The sequence below is a fragment of the Mus caroli genome, unplaced genomic scaffold, assembly GCF_978045245.1.
Source record: "Mus caroli unplaced genomic scaffold, Mus_caroli_1 scaffold_6, whole genome shotgun sequence".
In the NCBI taxonomy this organism is placed as follows: Eukaryota; Metazoa; Chordata; class Mammalia; order Rodentia; family Muridae; genus Mus; species Mus caroli.
This window is the reverse complement of record NW_028227261.1, coordinates 142,297,563-142,316,015: the sequence shown is the minus strand read 5'-3', so window position 1 is coordinate 142,316,015 and position 18,453 is coordinate 142,297,563. Positions and strand designations below refer to the sequence as shown.

Genomic DNA, 18,453 nt, shown 5'->3' with positions numbered 1-18,453 from the left:
TATTTATAGTGCATTAATTCTGAAATGCTTAAAAATACAATCTTTTTTAATAGAACATATACAGAAAAATATACACTACCATATGTAGGATGATGAAAGAAAGACTATGTAATCCAGAAAAACAAACTTTTTTTTAATCAGCATAATTTTCTTTACTTTCCCCTCTGCCCCCAGTTTCACAGTAGCATTTCATTTTACAGTTTAACCTGTCAAGTGAGTATAAAGTGATTCTACATTTGCAAGTTAGATGACATGAAAACAGAAATGTGAATTCTTTTTGTAAATTAGTTTTCATCTTCTGTAACATCTAATTCTTCATCATCTTCATCTTCTACTTGTTGGTCCTTCCTTGTTCGGCAGGTGGATATCTGTTGAAAAATAACACATGAAAAAATAATTTTTTTACATGTCTGGCATATTTTTACCTATTTTTATGAGAAAGGGACTATAGAACAAATATTTCAGAAAATAAGTACCCTGTGATTTTTAAGGTTGAAGTCTCTATTTCTATATCTGATTCTAGTAGTATCCTTCAGTAACATAAAATACCATTACTGTGTATTGTGAATTAAATGGTAAGTTAAAATAAGTTAAATTTAAACAGCCTTTCACTTTGATAATCATCAAAGAGGATGGTAGAACCAGGTAAGTCTGTTTGACAGCAGCAATGCTGATAATAGAAATGATGTGTTATGTATTGAAAAGATAATTCTAGCTATACATCTTTCGTTTCCCTTGGATATCTTACTTATAGCTTCTCTGAGGGTGATTTACACCACCCAGGATACAATGGTCAATGTTTGATCAGCAGAAGTGGTCAAGTTTTGGATGTGTGTTGCTATGAACAAATGCTGCTAAATATCTCTAAGAGTATACATACACTCTTAACTCTATCTAACCCCCAGGAACTTTCTCTAAAGGTAGTAGGGTTAATATTAAAAATATTGTAGTATACAAAATTTTTGACTGATGTATATGATTCAGTTTTAAATAGAATTTTATACGGAATAGAAACACTAACTTTGTGGAATATGTATGTCAAGAGTAAAATAATAGAAATGTTAATTTGGCAAGGGGGGAAGATGAATGTAAAAGAAACTGCACAGAATCAAATGACAGGAAGTTTTACCTATACAAATTTTACTTTTTGAGATTGTTTTATTCAGTTTTAAAATTCTGAGGCAAAGCAGATTTTGGTACATTACAGTCATTTTATGGGTTTGGCTACTGATCTTAAGAGCTATATTCTGAGCCCATGAGTTATGCTTAGAAAAATGCCACTTTTAGGTATAATTTCTTTCTTTCTTTCTTTCTTTCTTTCTTTCTTTCTTTCTTTCTTTCTTTCTTTCTTTCTTTCTTTCTTTCTTTCTTTTTTTGGTTTTTCGAGACAGGGTTTCTCTGTGTAGCCCTGGCTGTCCTGGAACCCACTCTGTAGACCAGGCTGGCCTCAGTGCTGGTTTAAAGGCGTGTGCCACCATGCCGGGCTATGTATGATTTCTAAATAGATTAAGCTCACAATTCGACTCTAGGATTTGTGTTTATGTTAGATACAGCAAATCTACATGAGCACTGTTCTATCTTTCCTATCCATTTCTTCAGTGTTCTGCCACAGAGAATAAGTAAAGTGTGATTAGAGAAACTTTTCACTTTCAGTGAAAGATGACAGCTGGAGATAATTGTATGAGGTCACCTAACAAGGGAAATACTTTTAGCCCTGAACAACAAAGACAACAACTTAAATTCCTTAATAGGTTTTTCTGTTTTGTTTTGTATTTTTAAGCTCACCTGTCCAGTTCCAGATGTGCATTTAGTTGACAATGATCTCTGAAGAGGTGACTTTGAATTTGCTCTTACAATATCTAAACGAGATGGATAATCTGATAGATATAGAGAATTTCGGAAAACCTATTGCAATATAAAACAACATTTTAAATTGAATACTAAATGAATATCTAGGTAAGCAATAAAACATTTTAAATTGGACAGGAAGTGAACATGTAGATAACCAACTTATATTCTTACAAATTACAAATCTAGTTAAATTAGAAAAGTAGGGTAAACAATTGTACATGAACCATGTAAATTGATAAACCATGTAGAGCAGCCATGAAATTGTCTGACAGGCAACTGTAATCCAGTGTGCTATGCATTTGTCCTTGGTTCTAATTGCTTTATCTACCCTCAACCGTTACTGACTTCACTCCAGGTGTGCTATTGTGCACAGTGTACACTGGAGCCACCCTAACCCTACAAGGATAACAGCAACATTAGAATCTGGACTTGCAGTATTTCCAAATGTTGTCAATGTTTTCCAAGCCTTCTTAGCTCTTATATGTACCCCATGTTCCTCAGGTATGAATTTTAAACACCTCCCTACAAACTCTTCCACGTCTTAAAAAAGCAATTGCCATTCCAATTTCTTCCAATGTGTATTTTTCCTTCACAAAACTACAAATTTACAAAGATTTGGTTCCCACAGGTTCCCTCTCAATCGCCCTAAATTTTGTAATCCTTTAATAAAGTTCCTCATATTATGGTAGCCTCCAATCTAAAATTATTTCTTTGCTTCTTTATAACTGTTTTTTGCTTCTGTTATGAATTCTAATGGAAATATCTGTTTTTCTGATATTTTCTTATGTGATTCCCCCACCTTCAAAGGGTCACAACCATGGGTTGAGAACTGCTGGTGGGCAGTATAGACTATTTTACTTACAATCCCAACATTTGAGAGTTACTTGGCATTATCAGTGTTGCAGTTAGTGCTGAGACATCTTAGGATGTAAGTAGCGTAGTTTTCCATTTTATAACAAGTAGGTTAATTTGCTCAATACTACTACACTCAAATGTGAAAGAAGTTCACAAACACATCTACTATATAGCCCTGAAATGTTTCATCTATCTCTTCTCTACTTAGTAGCTAGCTTATTGAGAACAGTGTTTAGTTATAAAGAGCAGTGTGCCGTCCTAGGCCCGCCAGAGCAAGGTGGAAAATCTTATTTTTTTTTTTTGAGACAGGGTTTCTCTTTATAGCCCTGGCTGTCCTGGAACTCACTCTGTAGACCAGGCTGGCCTCGAACTCAGAAATCCGCCTGCTTCTGCCTCCCGAGTGCTGGGATTAAAGGCGTGTGCCACCACCGCCCGGCAAGGTGGAAAAATCTTAAGGACTAAGTACATATTAGTTCACAAGTCAGGAATGATAGAGAACGGAGATTGACAAGATACTCCAGTTTTGCGGGAAAAGTACAGAGATGACTTGAATCTGTTAGTAAAAGCAGTATTTTTTCCTTGCAGGAAATGGTACAAGCCTCAAGTGTAGTAGCCTTGAGAACAAAGCATTAAGAATCACGATGTGATAGACTTTTAAGAGTGGACTCCCACCTGTGCTGCAAAAAGAGCTGTCAGACCCCTGGGAAGTTTCTTTACTATATTTCAGTTTTAAGGGAGGAAATAAGTTTTTTACTAAAGATGATGGACCAACTAGTATAGTTAAAATACATAGATCTGTGCAAAGCAATGATTACTAAATATTTGTTATTTTATAATTGTCTTGTAAAAGTTCAGTTCAATAATCTTTTATTAACACATGGAAATGAGTGAGAATGAAATACTAGCTTGAGTACTTGGAGAGAGTACTCAGTCATCTTTAACCAAGTATAATGGAAAATCACAAAAGAGCAGTAATTTGGGTTACACATGATAATATAGACCATTAACCATATAAACTGAAACTCTAAAACATCTGCACACTAACAGAACTGAGTTTAGATGTAGGCCTACCTCTAGGTCTTCATCCTCATCAATTTTTTGTATATTTTGGTAGGCAGCAGTGAAGACCTCTAAAGCTTTTCCATGAAATAACATTTCAATTGTGATGAACTCAGATAATATGTTCTGAAAAACAGAAAGACTGGAATTGTAAAGAGTGTGTTTTAACAGTTTGTATGTATTTAAGAACCACAGAGTTTTACATTCTCCATTATATAGTACAGTCTTAGTATTCTGTATTACTAAGAGAGAAAACATAACTGAAATAAAGGCTCTCTACAGCAAAAGACTTAAATTGTGCAAATGTTGCTATACTCACTATTCACTTTTTCTTTTTTAAAAATTACTTGTATGAAGATAACTAAATTGTACACAACTATATAAACCAGTATTACATGCCTATAAATATTTGTGTTAGAAATTTGAAACTGATAAAAGACTCACTTCTGCAAATAGACATGAAAGTGACCAACAGTATTTCTTACTTGATGATGCAGGTCAGAGGGGACTCTGTGGTACTAGCATGTACAACTGATTATCATAATGAATAGCCCTATGATTCGATACCATTTGAAGTTTCACACTAACGCTTGCAGAGATATACAGGGACACCTTAAGAGAGATTGCATGGCTTCTGCTAAGAATAGGAGTTAATTCCTTAATTTTTAGTTTCCCTAAGATAGGGTAAAAAAAAAATCCACAAAGGAATGATGCTATTGTGCTACTATATAAGGACATGATCAGATCAATAAGACTAGAAAAATGAAGCATTTCAACAAAGTTGCCCACCAAAGTCATTTGCAGGGTATCCGAAAAGAATGAATGTAAAAATGAGCTTCAAATGCTTGTTAGAGTGAAATGACCAAACGATTAGAGGAACGCTCAGAGACAACACCATTGATCTGGCCATGGAGATTTAGCTGGGACTCTAAACTACAAGCGACACAAGAAACTGAATAGATGTCCCTAAAATTGAAATCAAATGAACTATCACAGCACCTAGAAAATAACTTAGTTTTGCATGCTTACATTGGTCAATCTTTTTGATGTGCATCATTAATCTTGTGATAAGATGCAGAAGTAGCACCATAGTCCGTAATATGTAAGCTTCACAAGCCCATCTTTGAGAAATTTCTATTCTGCACTTGATATCACCAGTGAAATGCTTTCTAAAGAGGCATCTGGTTAATTATGCAAATAATGGTTTGTGATAATTGGTCCAGTTTTACAAACAACAGAATTTTAAATAGGGGAAGTTAATAAAGGAGACACCTCCCATGCTGTGTGTTCTTTGAAAGTAATTGATAAAAAAATACAAATAAGTAGGATGCCCTGTGCCTCAGCAGCATGCCCGCCCCAGAGCCCTTGGGGTTTTTGTCATGCCCAGCTTTCTTGTTAGTACAAGTATTTGTATGTTGGGCACGACCCTGTTTAAATGTTAACTGCCTTGTCAGCCATAAGTGCTTACTTACAAAGTCTTGGCCTTAGTGGAAAAGTACTAGCTTACATTGAGATTTCTGTGGGAAAAGTTGAGGCCTCTGTAGGAAAGTACTACTCCCAGTTAAGAACAGATAGCTATAGATCTTGTGGACAGGTATCTAGTAACCCATTCTGTTCTGTTTCTCCTTTTTACCTAGCCAATATTCTACTTTTGGGAACAGGTGCATTACCCCCAGAAACAAAGCGATTCTGCTTCACCCCTCTCCCCATACCCTGCTTCTATGGGTATAAAACCTGCCTGGGAAAAATAAAATCTGTCAGCTTGATCAGTCAGACTTGCTGTCTGTTCTTTGTGTTTCTTGCCCCCCATTCTCTCCACAGGTGGTTCCTTAGACCCTATTCGACTGTCCCGTGGGTCAGGACATTTGTAGTTTGTAATTAATGTGCCTGTACATACAAATTTTGTAGCCTTATTATTCCAGAACAGATTGAAGATCTACAATAAGAATGTAATAACTTACAAAGGTTTGCATTAATGAGGATTACACAGAAAACCTTTGTTAAGGATTTGTGTAGATCTGATAATTGTCAAAATTTTATTTTTAAAGTATTCTTACAGAAGAGTTCCATTTAAGAACATTCACTTATAGGGCCAAAGTATAAATAAAACTTTCAAATATGTTTGATTAAAAAAAAAAAAGTGGGGGCTGGTGAGATGGCTCAGTGGGTAAGAGCACCCGACTGCTCTTCCGAAGGTCCAGAGTTCAAATCCCAGCAACCACATGGTGGCTCACAACCATCCGCAATGAGATCTGGCGCCCTCTTCTGGAGTGTCTGAAGACAGCTATAGTGTACTTACATATAATAAATAAAATCTTAAAAAAAAAAAAAAAAAAGTGTGTTCGCAATACTATCAAAACAGAGAGCCAACAATGTGAAAAAGCAATGGCATCTATTATTTAGTAAGGAATTTAGTATATATCCAGAACATGATCAAAACAACCCAATTGGAATATGCACAAAGGCCTGAACGGGCATTTCTCCTAGGAATATATACAAATGGTCAGTAAACATTATTCAGGATTGCAAATCACAACCACAATGAGATACTACTTTACATGCACCAGTATGGCTACAATATCATCATTTTCCTAAGAAGAAAGTACTGAGGAGTCACCATACAATGTAGAACCATCATACAGTGCTAGGAAGGATGTAAAATGATAAAGCCATCTTGGAACAGGATGGCAGTTCCTCAAAGAGTTAAACATTTACTGTAGCATCAGTAATTTAACGCTTTAATTTTTTCATTTTATATTCATACATATTCAAAATTGTATTTCATATAAACATGAAATGCAAAAATAAATCCACATGGGCTGGAGAGATGGCTCACTGAGTAAGAGCACTGACTGCTCTTCCGAAGGTCCTGAGTTCAAATCCCAGCAACCACATGGTGGCTCACAACCATCCATAATGAGATCTGATGCCCTCTTCTGGGGTATCTAAAGATAGCTACAGTGTACTTACATATAATAAATAAATAAATCTTAAAAAAAATTTCTGCACAAGAGTGTGTTTATGAATGTATCAACTTATAACTAAATGGGAACAATTAAAGTAGCCATTGACTGATTAACACATGAACAATATTGTACAATCAAATTTATTTGGCCAAAACCAAAGAGTAATACATGCTACAACATGGATAAGCCTGCACATATGGTAAGTGAAATGAAACACAAAAACTGTTCTATCCATGGTGAAATGGCCAGAATGGCCCAATCCACAGAGAAGATTAGTGGTTTCTTAGGGCTAGTAATCTGGCAGAGAGGTAAAGCTAAAGTGTACAGAGATTAGGTGATGAAAATGTTCCTAAACTTGTAATGGTTGCACATCTTTACACAGTTGTATATTTTTGAATTAAACCTACTATTTCATAGGAGAAGTTTTCTCTTGCTCCTTTCTCCTTGTAAAAAACTTTTTGTGGGGATAGTAATGGAGACAAAGAAAGGAACTTGGACACATTGTGTAGCTCCATCAATTCCAGAAAGTTCCTGGAAGCACACTAGCTAGGATTTCTGCACTTACTTTCTTTGCCACACTTGTGTACTCAGTATTGAGTAGGGAAATTATAACGCTCGAGGAGCTAGCTTACATGTAGGTGGGACACAAAAGTGAACCCAAAGGTCATAGATGGTATTTCACCTGAAAAACATTTACAGGTCAAAGGAAGGGTTAGCCAATAAGTGGTAATATTGGTAATATAGTAAAATTACAAAAATAGCTGTTACAGGAAAATCTGCAGTGAGAACAAAAATCCTTAATTTTTATTAGTATATAAGATAATTATTAAGTAATATTTAGGATTTTTTTCAAAGATAACTAAAACATTGCTAACAAAGACCTGCCAAAAAAGTGAAATCTGCAGGTTTGTCATGGTAAAGGCAATTGTGAATATTTGGAACCAAACCAGTTCATCATTGTGGATACAAATTAATGTTACCGTGGTATTAGCAGCAATATTGCTATGATAAAACACCATGACCAAAAGCAAGATGGGGAGGAAAGGGTTCATTTGGCTTCCAGTTTCACATCTTAGTCCACTGAAATTAGTCAAGGTAGGAACCTGAAGGCAAGAACTGATGCAGAGGCCATGTAACTGTGCTGCTTACTGGCTTGCTCATCACAACTTGCTCAGTCTACCTTTATAAAGAACCCAGGACCACCAGCCCAGTAGTGGTACCTTAGAGTGACTGTTGGGAAAAAAAAAATTGTTGAAGCAATAGACCCAAGAAGCCTGTAGGTGTAACCATTGTAATATCTAACAAAACAGCCTTTTAACCAAAATTAAAAGAAGTGATACTCATCAAAGGAAAATTCCAAGATAATGTCTCAATTCTATGCCCAAATGCAAGGGCACCCACATTTGTAAAAGAAACATTACTAAAGGTCAAATCACACATTGAACCCCTTAAATCAATAGTGAGAGACTTCAACCCTGACTCTCACCAATGGACAGGACATCCAGACAGTAACTAAACAGAAATAATGGAACAGACATTATGACTCAAATGAACCTAACAGATATCTACATGGATTAAAGCTTGACTTCAACAACCACAACAAAATCTACAGACAGCATTCAAACTCATGGAAACTGAACAATTATTTACTCAATATCCACGGAGTCAAGGAAGAAACAAAGAAAAAAAATTAAAGAGCTTCTAGAATTCAGTGAATGTACAACATACCCAAACTTATGGGACACAATGAAATGAGTGCTCAGAGAAAAGTTCATAACCTTCATTAAGTGCCTTCATAAAGAAACTAGTGAGATCTCTTAATTAAAAAAAAAAATAGGGTACAGATCTAAACAGAATTCTCAACAGATGACTCTCAAATGACAGAGAAACACTTCAAGAAATGTTCAACACCCTTAGCCATCAGGGAAATGCAAATCAAAGGACTCTGAGATCCCATCTTACACCTGTCAGAATGGCTAAGATCAAAACCACAAGTGACAGATCAGGCTGTTGAGGATGTGGAGTGAGGGGAACATTCCTCCACTGTTGCTGGAAGTCTAAACTTGTATAGTCACTTTGAAAGTCAATATGGCAGCTTCTCAGAACATTAGGACTAGATCTACATCAAAACCAATTCCTGGGCATATAAACAAAGGATGCTCCACCATACCACAAAGATACTATTCAACTATATTCATAGCAGCTTTATTTGTAGTAGCTAGAAACTGGAAATAACCCAGATGTCTCTCAACCAAAGAATGGATAAAGAAAATGTACATTTACACAATTCAGCTATTAAAAACAATGACACCATGAAATTTGCAGGCAAATGGACTGAACTAGAAAAAATCATGGTGAGTGAGTAAATTCAGACTCAGAAATACAACCATAGTATGTACTCACTTATAAGTGGATATTAGCCATAAAGTAAATGATAACCATGCTACAATCCACAGACCCAAAGAAGTTAAGTAACAAGGAGGGATCAAGGAGGAGGAGCTGCATGGATCTCCCTTGGAAGGGAAATAGAATCGACATAATGGGTGGGCAGGGGAGGGGACTTCATGGGGTTGAGAACAGGAGGGATCAGGTGGGATGATGGAGAGAGAGAGAGAGAGAGAGAGAGAGAGAGAGAGAGAGAGAGAGAGAGAGAGAGAGAGAGAGAGAGAGAGAGAGAGAGCTGGGAAAGCCAACTGAAATTGGTGGGGTGATATCTTTAGGATGAACTAGATACCTAGGGCATTGGGAACTACCAGGAATCCATGAAGGTTACTCTAGCGAAGACTCCAAGCAATGGGGGATATGGAGACTGAAGCAGCCATTTCCTGTTACCAGACAAGATTTGCAATAGAGGTATTGGGACATTGCAGTCACAAAACTTTCAACCTACAATTTGTCCTACCTATAAGATGTGCAGGGGTAAAAGATGGAGCAGAAATTGAGGAAAATGTCAAATAACAGGTTTGGCTTGAGACCTACCCCAGACACTGTTAATGATATTCTGCCTATACTTGCAGGCAGGAGCCTAGCATAACTGTCATCAGACAGGCTTCATCCAGCAACTGATGGAAACAGATGCAGAGATCTGCAGCCAAATATTACGTGGAGCTTGGGGAATCCTGCAGAAAATGGGAAGGATTGTAGAAGCCAGAGGGGTCAAGGACACCTCAGGAAACCCTACAAAATCAACTAACCTGGGCCCATAGAAGCCCACAGAGATTCAACTGTCAACCAGGGAGCATGCATGAAACTGACATATGCCCTCTGCACATATGTACAGTTGTGCAGCTTAGTCATCATGTGGGACTCCTAACAGTGGGAAAAAGGGCCCCCTCTATTGTTTGCTTTTGGGACCCTTCCCCCCTATTGGGCTGCCTTGTCTAGAGCCTTAATAGGAGAAAATATGCCTCGTCTTGTTGCAAAACTTGATACTCCAAGGCTGGTTGGTATCCATGGGAGGCCTTCCATTTCTTGAAGAGAAAGGGAGGAAAATTGGATTGGAAGGGGGGAGAAGAGGAGGGAAGGGAAACTGCAGTTGGAATATAAAGTAAATTAATTAATATAGCCCCTTTAATGTACCATTGTATTCATAATTAACTTGATAAACTTTGGTCTATAATTCTTTTTAGTTTAAGCACTCTGGGCTAACAATCAGTGTGCTATTTGTTCCTTAACTTTAAGTAAGGTTAGAGAACATTGTGTATTAAGTTAATTACCTTTATGTCCTTTATTTTCTGCTTTTCAAAATTATCAATAGTTTCCTCCAAATGACGACTTGTGCGGGTAGCATCAATTGTGGCTCTCTGTAATTCAGTTTCTGCCTAAAAAAGTGAATGCCCCATAAAAGAAAAACCCATCAGGATCCAAGTAGAGGGATCTTTTGGTGAAAGTTACCACTTTACTCTTGGCTTTCTGGTCTCAAAGTGTAAACTATTCAAATTTACCTTTAACCACATACAACGAAAGCACGATATTAGATAGTATGCAAACACAGAGCTTTAAGTTTGTTAAGAGACATTTAATCTCAAACAAGAGTCCTTTCTTTAAAACTGTTTTCCCTGTTGTCCTTGGATGTACTGTAACACTACGTTGTTTACTGCTTCCCTCTACTTTAATCTGTGGTGTTTATCTCGCTGTCCTTTTCCCTCAAAAGAAAGACTTGTAATTGGTTACTGTTTTCGGTGCTCTCACATTGTATTATTCTGTAATACAGATTATCTGACACAACTACTTTATAGATTAAATCAAATAAAATAGATCTTTGGAAGGGCTAAGAGAACACACTAAGAGACCCACAGCTATAACAATTCCCCCTACAGAGACTCAGAGTTTCTATTATTACAACATGCAAGTGCTTGAGGCGGGGGAGACTCAAGTGTCCTACCACTGTTTACATTTAAGAGTTCTCCAAATGCATGAAATATATAATTTTTAATTTTTGAGGCAGTGCCTGTCCTATGATTCTCTAACACAGGCTGACTGTGAACTCATGCTGCTTCCTCTTGACTGCTGATTATAGGTGTGTGTCACCATATCTATCTGGATCTGTATTTATATAGTTTTGGAATATATATAACATAGTCTATGCTGGCTGTAAGCTTACTACCTGGTGGAAGAAAACCTTGAACTTCTGATCTTCCTTATACAAGTGATGGGATTACAGGCATGCACTATCACACTCAGATTAATCAGATTCTTAAGCTAATAGCATTGCATTGTTTCATTTAGTTTATGATATATTTGTGTGTGTGTATACATATATATATATATATATATATGCATACAAATAACTAATATATTAAAAGGCAAGTACCAATGTTTTACTTTATACATGCACTCATACTATCTAGGTCTGTGTTGTAAAATCAATTATCAGTTACCATCTAAATATTTCTATTTACTTGTGGATTGAAGACAGATTTTTTTCTTTTTGAAAAAAAAAAGCTGTTTTCTAATACTTTAGTTGTATATTAAGAATTTAGGCACGTAGAGTAGGAACGGTACTGTTAAGTGCAGAAAATTCCAATTTAATCATAGTATTTCTTTTAAGCATCTTTTCCTTTAGGACAGTAGTGTTACCAGACATTAAATGTCACCTTAAGCAGCACCAACAATTAAAACAGACCTCAACTTGACGACTAAATTGTTCTTAATAAGGTTTTGTTCCTTATACTAAAATTATATTGTCTCTAAAGTCATATATCATTTAATATGAACTGGTCATCAAAGTTTTGAGCTATAATACTCTGACATTTGGTTTTTGCTTCTTTTTAAGACAATCTGTAAATTGAAACAAGTAAATGGGTTTACTCTCAGGATCCATTTCGTGACACACCAATTTATTGCCCACCTGCGACTGAAAATTTTCATAAAGGAAAACATACATTTCAAAGAGAATTGAACACTATAAAGTCAAGTCCTATACAGTTAAAGAATTGCTCTTACAATCAGTGTAAGTCCATAACTTTCAGAAACTAGGCACTTGGAGGTGCATCACCTTGTATCTGTATTTGTTTATAGTTACCATATAAAGCATAGTTTAAAAAAGACTTTCAACTTAATCCTAACTAGTATTAAAAACTATTTAAAAACATTTCTGGGCTTTTTTTTTTAAACAGAAAATTTAAATGTAGAGTCCCTGTGAGGTTTTGTTCTGAAACTGATTGTCAGTTACTTGATCTCTGTTTTTTTCTGAGAATACTCAGACTGACTCCTAATGATTACAGTCTGTGATGTACAGCTTTTATGACTTTTATTTTGTATCTGATCTCTGTCCTTCTCATTTCCTTATGTTTTAGTTTAGGAATTGCGAGTCTCTTTAGGACTGGTTAATTTAGAAAAGCACAGGAAGCAGAAGAGCTGAGGTCTTGTATCCCAGCTGCTGACGACTTCTATCCTTTTCTAAGGTTGGAAATCCTCTTCCAGAGCCGAAAGCTCCCAGAGCCAGACTTTAGCAAAGAAAATATACATGTCTGATCATTATTATATTCACTAAAAATTGCTCAAAATTCTACAATGAACCAATGTCGAGTAGGAAATATTAAGAAGCAGATTTGTGAAGAACAAGTAGCAGTATATGCACTTAGCCAGTGGTAAAGCCACAGCGATGCTTTCAAACGGCCACAGCCGTCCAGAAGTCATCTGGTACGTTTGGGGTGGGCAGGAGATCCTAGGATTGTCTTCATCAAAGGAAGGGACTCCAATTCTGTATACATTGAACTTTACTGAGTAGACAGTTGAGTTGTAAGGGTCTATCTTCACACTGATGCTATTGGCTGTTTTATTTTTATATTTAATACATTTACATGTAAAGTGTGGTTTATGCTCTAGTTTCAGGTAATCAGAATGCTTGAGTAGGTCTTATCTAGTGAGCAGAACAATTCACCTGTAACTTGTGTTTTTCCCACCTTGTTTGAGGTGTGCCATAAGGACTGCTCCTTCCTCTACAGCAGTGTTAACAGAGCAGTGTGTCAGAAAAGTGTGACTTAGCAGTATGTTCATTTCTATGTTAAAGATCAATATGAAACTTGTGATTCAACCAACAACTATGCAGGATCACAGATGGTATATTTTACCTGCCTTCATAGACTCTTTACCCCAAGAACAAAACAAATTTTGATTACTGACTTAATGGTGACTCTGTAGTCTGACAGATCTCTAGTTGTCAGGAATGAATTTGTAGCATTCTCTGGTTTGTCCAGCTTGCCTAAAACAGACTGGTTTGAAATTCATAGCTCCAATAAATGTCCAATACATATTCTGCACCAGCCCAACTTAACTGCCTCTTTGTTCTTTTTTTTATATCTATTTATTTTATGTACATGAGTAACACTGTAGCTGTCTTCAGACCCATCAGAAGAGGGCATCAGATCCCATTACAGATGGTTGTGAGCCACCATGTGGTTGCTGGGAATTGAACTCAGGCTGTCTGGAAGAGCAGTCAGTGCTCTTAACCTCTGAGTGATCTCTCTAGCCCTTTTTCTTTTTTAAAATAGAAAGTTGGGCATATGTACCTTTGGCCTAAAGAAAGATGGACCAGGTAATTGGTGTAGCCCCAAATCACTGCCCAGGGGACTCCCTTCAGGTATGAAGGTGTTTTTCAACCTCCAATACCCCAAGAGTCTCTCCTTATTGGTGTCTGGCTAGGTTGGCTGGGCAGAACCAACCTTGAGCAGGAGGAAGACACAGGCAAGCTAGAATGGGGAAGAGTGGCAGGGAGATGTCAGTGCTTTCTACACAGCTCCTAGCACTGCATGAAACATTCAGTGTTAGTTCAGGAAGTAATTGTTTCCTAGAAGCACTGTTTTATAACAAACATTCATATTTAGATACCATGTGCCTTGCTATGAGCTTAATTATACTGAAATCTCCTGAAGGTTTGACTAAAAGTTATCACTATGATTTCATGTTTTGTTTTTGTTTTGTTTTTTTTATGAAGGACATTATAGGAAAATTTCCCCCCTTCCTTAAAAGTACTGCAGGTAGGGCACTGAGACAGTAGCATTTACTTTTTCATTCACCCTAAAGACATCAACGTTTCTGAGTGGACTGTGGGTCGTGTGTCAGGAGGAGCAAACAGACTGGGTTAGGAGGTGGGGCTGCCTTGTTTCTCCAGTGAGGATTCCTAGTGGGATTCGTTTTGCCACTGACATGAAAATTCCCAACTTAGAACTAGAGATGTATAGTTTCCATATACATTTACTTTTGTACTGCATACCCCACAAACCCTTTTTGTTTTAAAGACCAAATTCCAAAGGATACAATTACATGTCGATCAGATGGGTTTCGCTGGCGTGTCCTTTCTAACTGAGATAGCTGTTTGGCTTCTCGATTCCTTGCTGTTAATGTTGCTTTGAGATCATCCTGTAAACAAGCATTTTTCTTAATAAAACTTTCTAACTTAAGAAATAAAACATTCTCTCTTAAGAATGGAAGAATATTTGTTTGATCCCGGCACTGTGAGCATACAAGTTATGAGTACTGTAGAGGTGTATGTGTGTGCACATGAGAGCCTGTGCATTTTATTGATATTTCTCAAGATAAGACACAATATGAATGGAAAATGAGTCATACAAATGACTACAATATTGGTTCTGGTGATGCTTACATGAGTATATGTATAAAAACCAAACACTGAAAAATAGTACTTTTATTTTGTATAAATTTTACTCTAAGTCGATTTCAAAAGCAGTTTGTCAGATTTTAAAAATACAAGTCACCATCTTTAAAACAAAAAAAACCCATATTCATCACATATTTTAAATGTTTCCACAATAATGATTTTTATTGCTAGATAGAATATTAATAAAATCAGCAAGCTTGGTAAGAATGGTTCATTATTTTTAAAGATCTAAGAAAATCTTTTTCAAAGTATATAAAAAGAATAACTGTATGTTATTTTTTATTTGTTATGAAATAGACAAAACCTCATACCTTTTTCATAATACCAAGTGGATAAGAAAATGGGCTGACTTACTCGTTTCATCTTTACAATGGTCCCATAAGCTTTCAAAGGTTCAACTACTTTGGCTTCAAGTCTTTCAACCTATTGAAAATTATATAAAATATAACTGAAAAGAAACATAGAAATACCAAAATTTAAATCCTGAAATAAAGATCTATGCTGTTTAATCTGAGATCAATACTATACAGATAAGCAGTTTTGAAATCTTAAGTTGCAGTGTAGTTACAGCTTTCAGGAGGTTTAAGGAGTGCAGCTGCTATTGTTATGTGCTCAAGCACACCCTGTGAGACATTACAGATACAGACCCTAATCCATATAGCTTAACTGCCCAGAAAAAATAAAAGCTGAAAAATACAGTGTTATTAGGAACATTTAAAGGAAAACAGCCCTCAAGAGCAAACAGCTTAGGAATTATTGTACTAGCTGAATTGTTTTAAACAGCCACTTATGATGTATCAAAGCCCAGAGAACAAGATAAATGGGCTTAGAGTTGCTGATCTGCCAAACTGTACAACTGACCTCTTTTTTATCTAGAATTAAATAGTTTCTCAAACTCATTAAATTTTCATCACAAAGTAATAGCAATTCTTTTAATAACACCAGTAAAAGGAACTGAAGGAAAAATGTTATACCAATACATATACAAGAAAATGATGAGGCACTGAGACTTTGCCGGGGTGGGCAAGCAAATGACATCTATTGCTTAAAACAAACATTTTACAGCAAATAAAATGCTTTTTAAAATGGTACATGTTTACCTAATCAGTTCATTTCATTTCATGTTAGTTCTTTAGTTTTTGGAAATGATGTCATATGGATGTTTCACTTTAAAAGAGTTTAGGAAAATGTAAAAAATAATCATTTAAATTTCAGAGTTTTAAGATCAATGTTATGACTCTTCGGGCCAGTCTAATGTCCACCAGCTCTACCACCACACACTGTGAGGTCTATCCATGTCTGTCCTAACAGCTTCCCTTGTCTTTCCCTTGCCTACCTTTGCCATGTTCATTAGCATCTCCACCATTTGGTAAGCAGGGAAACAGAGCAGAGCAAACGCAAATCAATCCACTTTGCTATTTGATAACTAGCATAAAATTTTTCTAGAAAGGGGAACTTATTGGTAAAATAGGACTTTAGGGTTATCTGTGAATAAAAACTATTTCTGAAACATTACATCTCCAGTTACCATGTATAACTGAGTATTTCTTGTTATAGAAGAAATGTATGCCAAGAACTCAACATTTTTCTTACAGGTATCCCCGAGGGATTAGTACTCAAGTTTTATATACATGATGATGATAAGTTCATATATTGTTCCTCTTTTTAATTTTCAGTAAGTGAAAATTTGTTTTAGGCTTTAAACATAAGAAAGATCAATAGGGCTTGTTACAAAAGTAAAAAAAAAAAAAGCAATGTGCCAACTTTTGTTATGTTAACTGGTACCTAAAAGAAGTAAGTGAAAATGCTTATGCAGTATTAAGAAAATACTGTATTTTAGAAAGATCTCCCAAGAGCAAAGCTCTGGTCACTCAAGGCAAACACACAGCCAGCCTCTCAGCTGTATCACTTGTGTTATAAGTCATAGCTTTCCGATTTCGTTCGACTTTCAAACCATGGAAAAATCAGCAACGTGTAGCCCATTTATTAGTACTTTGTGATCTTGTCATTTTCAGCATTTCCATTTCTAGTCATTCTTTAAAACGCACTTGGCCCACACAGGCCATACAGGTGCTTTTCTTCCCCTCAACTGATATTATGTCACCTTTTCTGAATGCATGTTCCCTGTCATCCTGTTGGCGATAAACTCAAGACTTCAACCACACCTGACGTTTCGTTTGAAAGCTATCAGGTCACAGAAAGGTTCCATATAGCGAACCCACGGTGTTACAAACAGGAAAGTCATTTATCAAGGGTACATTCACCACTGCTGGTTAGGTTACAACGAAAAGTCCACAATTCCTACACACTATGTAGAAATTTGGCTTCTGACACCAGAACCTCACTTCATACCTCTGCCTGGCGGTAATCTTGAAGTTTGGCAAACTCATCAGCAAAGTCTTTCAGACCCTGCTTTAAATTTGGTGTCTCCGTAGAGGCATACAGGTTGATTTCATTCACTAGGAGGTCGGCTTTGTCTCGAAGCCTGGCAGTTTTCCGTACATAAGCAGCAAAGATTTGGCAAAGCTCTCCAAAATGCTTCTCCACATTTGTGACAGCATCCTGCAGTTGTTTTGTTTGAGCATCTCTAGAAAAAGGAGACACAGAACACTGTTCTTAAAACAGTAAGAAGGTGTCCCGTTAATTTTACGTGCAAACATTCCCGTGCCTTCCTAAAGCCCTGAAGGGCAACATTCCCAACTCTTCCAGAGGCCCGCGCCTTCTCTAGGACCTCACGCAGGCTCTGGTCCTGCCGAGAACCTTGCAGGCCCGGGAAAGGGCCCGGGCCTGGTGGGCCGAGAAGGGGCGGCGCTGCTGCGGCCTGGGCACCTGCGGCCTCCCGGGCTCGGTACCGCGGCAGGGCCCGGCCCAGCTCAGGGGGGCCGATCGGCCAGGAGACTCTCTCGGCCCGGCATTCACCTCATCCGGGTGGACCGGCTGCAGAGCGCCACGGGCACCGTGCGGCCTCCTCCCGCCCCAACCGGCTTCCAGGCCCTCGGCCCGGCTCCTCTCTCCCACCCGGCCCTTTCCCTCGGGCAGCCTGCACGACGAGGCCCCAGCGGTTACCGGTCATCCAGATTGCGCCTCAACATCTTGCCTTTCCCGCCGCCCGGGACCCAGGATGGGAGCCCAACGAGCGCGGCTCCGGGCCGCCAGGGCGCGCGGGAGCAGGCGACGCCGCCACTTCTACCGGGAGCCGAGAGCGCGCAGTGCGCGCCGCCCCGCCTGCCCGGCGTTTCCGTGGCGACGCGGCGCGCGCCCCGGCGGTCAAGAGCAGGGCAAGGGAGACCAGAGGGCATTGGGCAGAGGGAACACCAAGCATCCTCCTTCAGCTCCTGCAGCTCTCTAGCCCTCCCAGGCTTCTGGGAGCGAAGGAGGAAAACCAACCCACCAGCAACCGGAAGGGGTACAGGAAAATAAAGGTGAATGGGGTTCAGACTTCATGCGAAGCTTGTCCCTGTGCTTCTCTGTTGAATGAGACAACATGTGGGCTCCTGGAAGCTGCCTTTGGAAAAGAACCGCTCTATAAGTTAGATTTCTATAGCTGTGATAAGACCCCGACAAAAATCAAGTTGAGGAAGAAAGGATTTCTTTGGCTGA

General features: G+C 37.9%; 1 protein-coding gene across 2 annotated transcripts; it reads right to left on the bottom strand.

The window, feature by feature from the left end:
• Positions 1–112: 112 nt before the first annotated feature.
• Positions 113–18,204, bottom strand: Cibar1 (CBY1 interacting BAR domain containing 1). Of its 2 annotated transcripts, XM_085839473.1 has the most exons (10): positions 17,920–18,204; positions 17,206–17,440; positions 16,190–16,210; positions 15,208–15,276; positions 14,493–14,594; positions 12,067–12,087; positions 10,448–10,552; positions 3,778–3,891; positions 1,786–1,905; positions 113–368 (listed from the first exon to the last, which is right to left on the bottom strand). In XM_085839473.1, exons 1-10 carry the CDS (start codon positions 18,150–18,152, stop codon positions 285–287), a joined length of 1,104 nt encoding a protein of 367 aa, XP_085695599.1. In that variant the 5' UTR covers positions 18,153–18,204; the 3' UTR covers positions 113–284. The 2 variants fall into 2 exon arrangements, with proteins under 2 accessions (XP_085695599.1, XP_021016315.1); XM_021160656.3 differs by lacking the exon at positions 16,190–16,210 and having other exon boundaries at positions 12,082–12,087; positions 17,920–18,203.
• Positions 18,205–18,453: the final 249 nt, after the last annotated feature.

Excerpts from the sequence above, each read along its gene's own strand:
- Cibar1 (XM_085839473.1), bottom strand. The coding sequence starts at position 18,152 with ATGCCCTCTGGTCTCCCTTGCCCTGCTCTTGACCGCCGGGGCGCGCGC. Across the intron at positions 16,211-17,205 it reads AAGATTACCGCCAGGCAGAG|ATGCTAATGAACATGGCAAA; the intron begins GTATGAAGTGAG and ends CAAATGGTGGAG. Across the intron at positions 1,906-3,777 it reads ATGAGGATGAAGACCTAGAG|GTTTTCCGAAATTCTCTATA; the intron begins GTAGGCCTACAT and ends ATATTGCAATAG.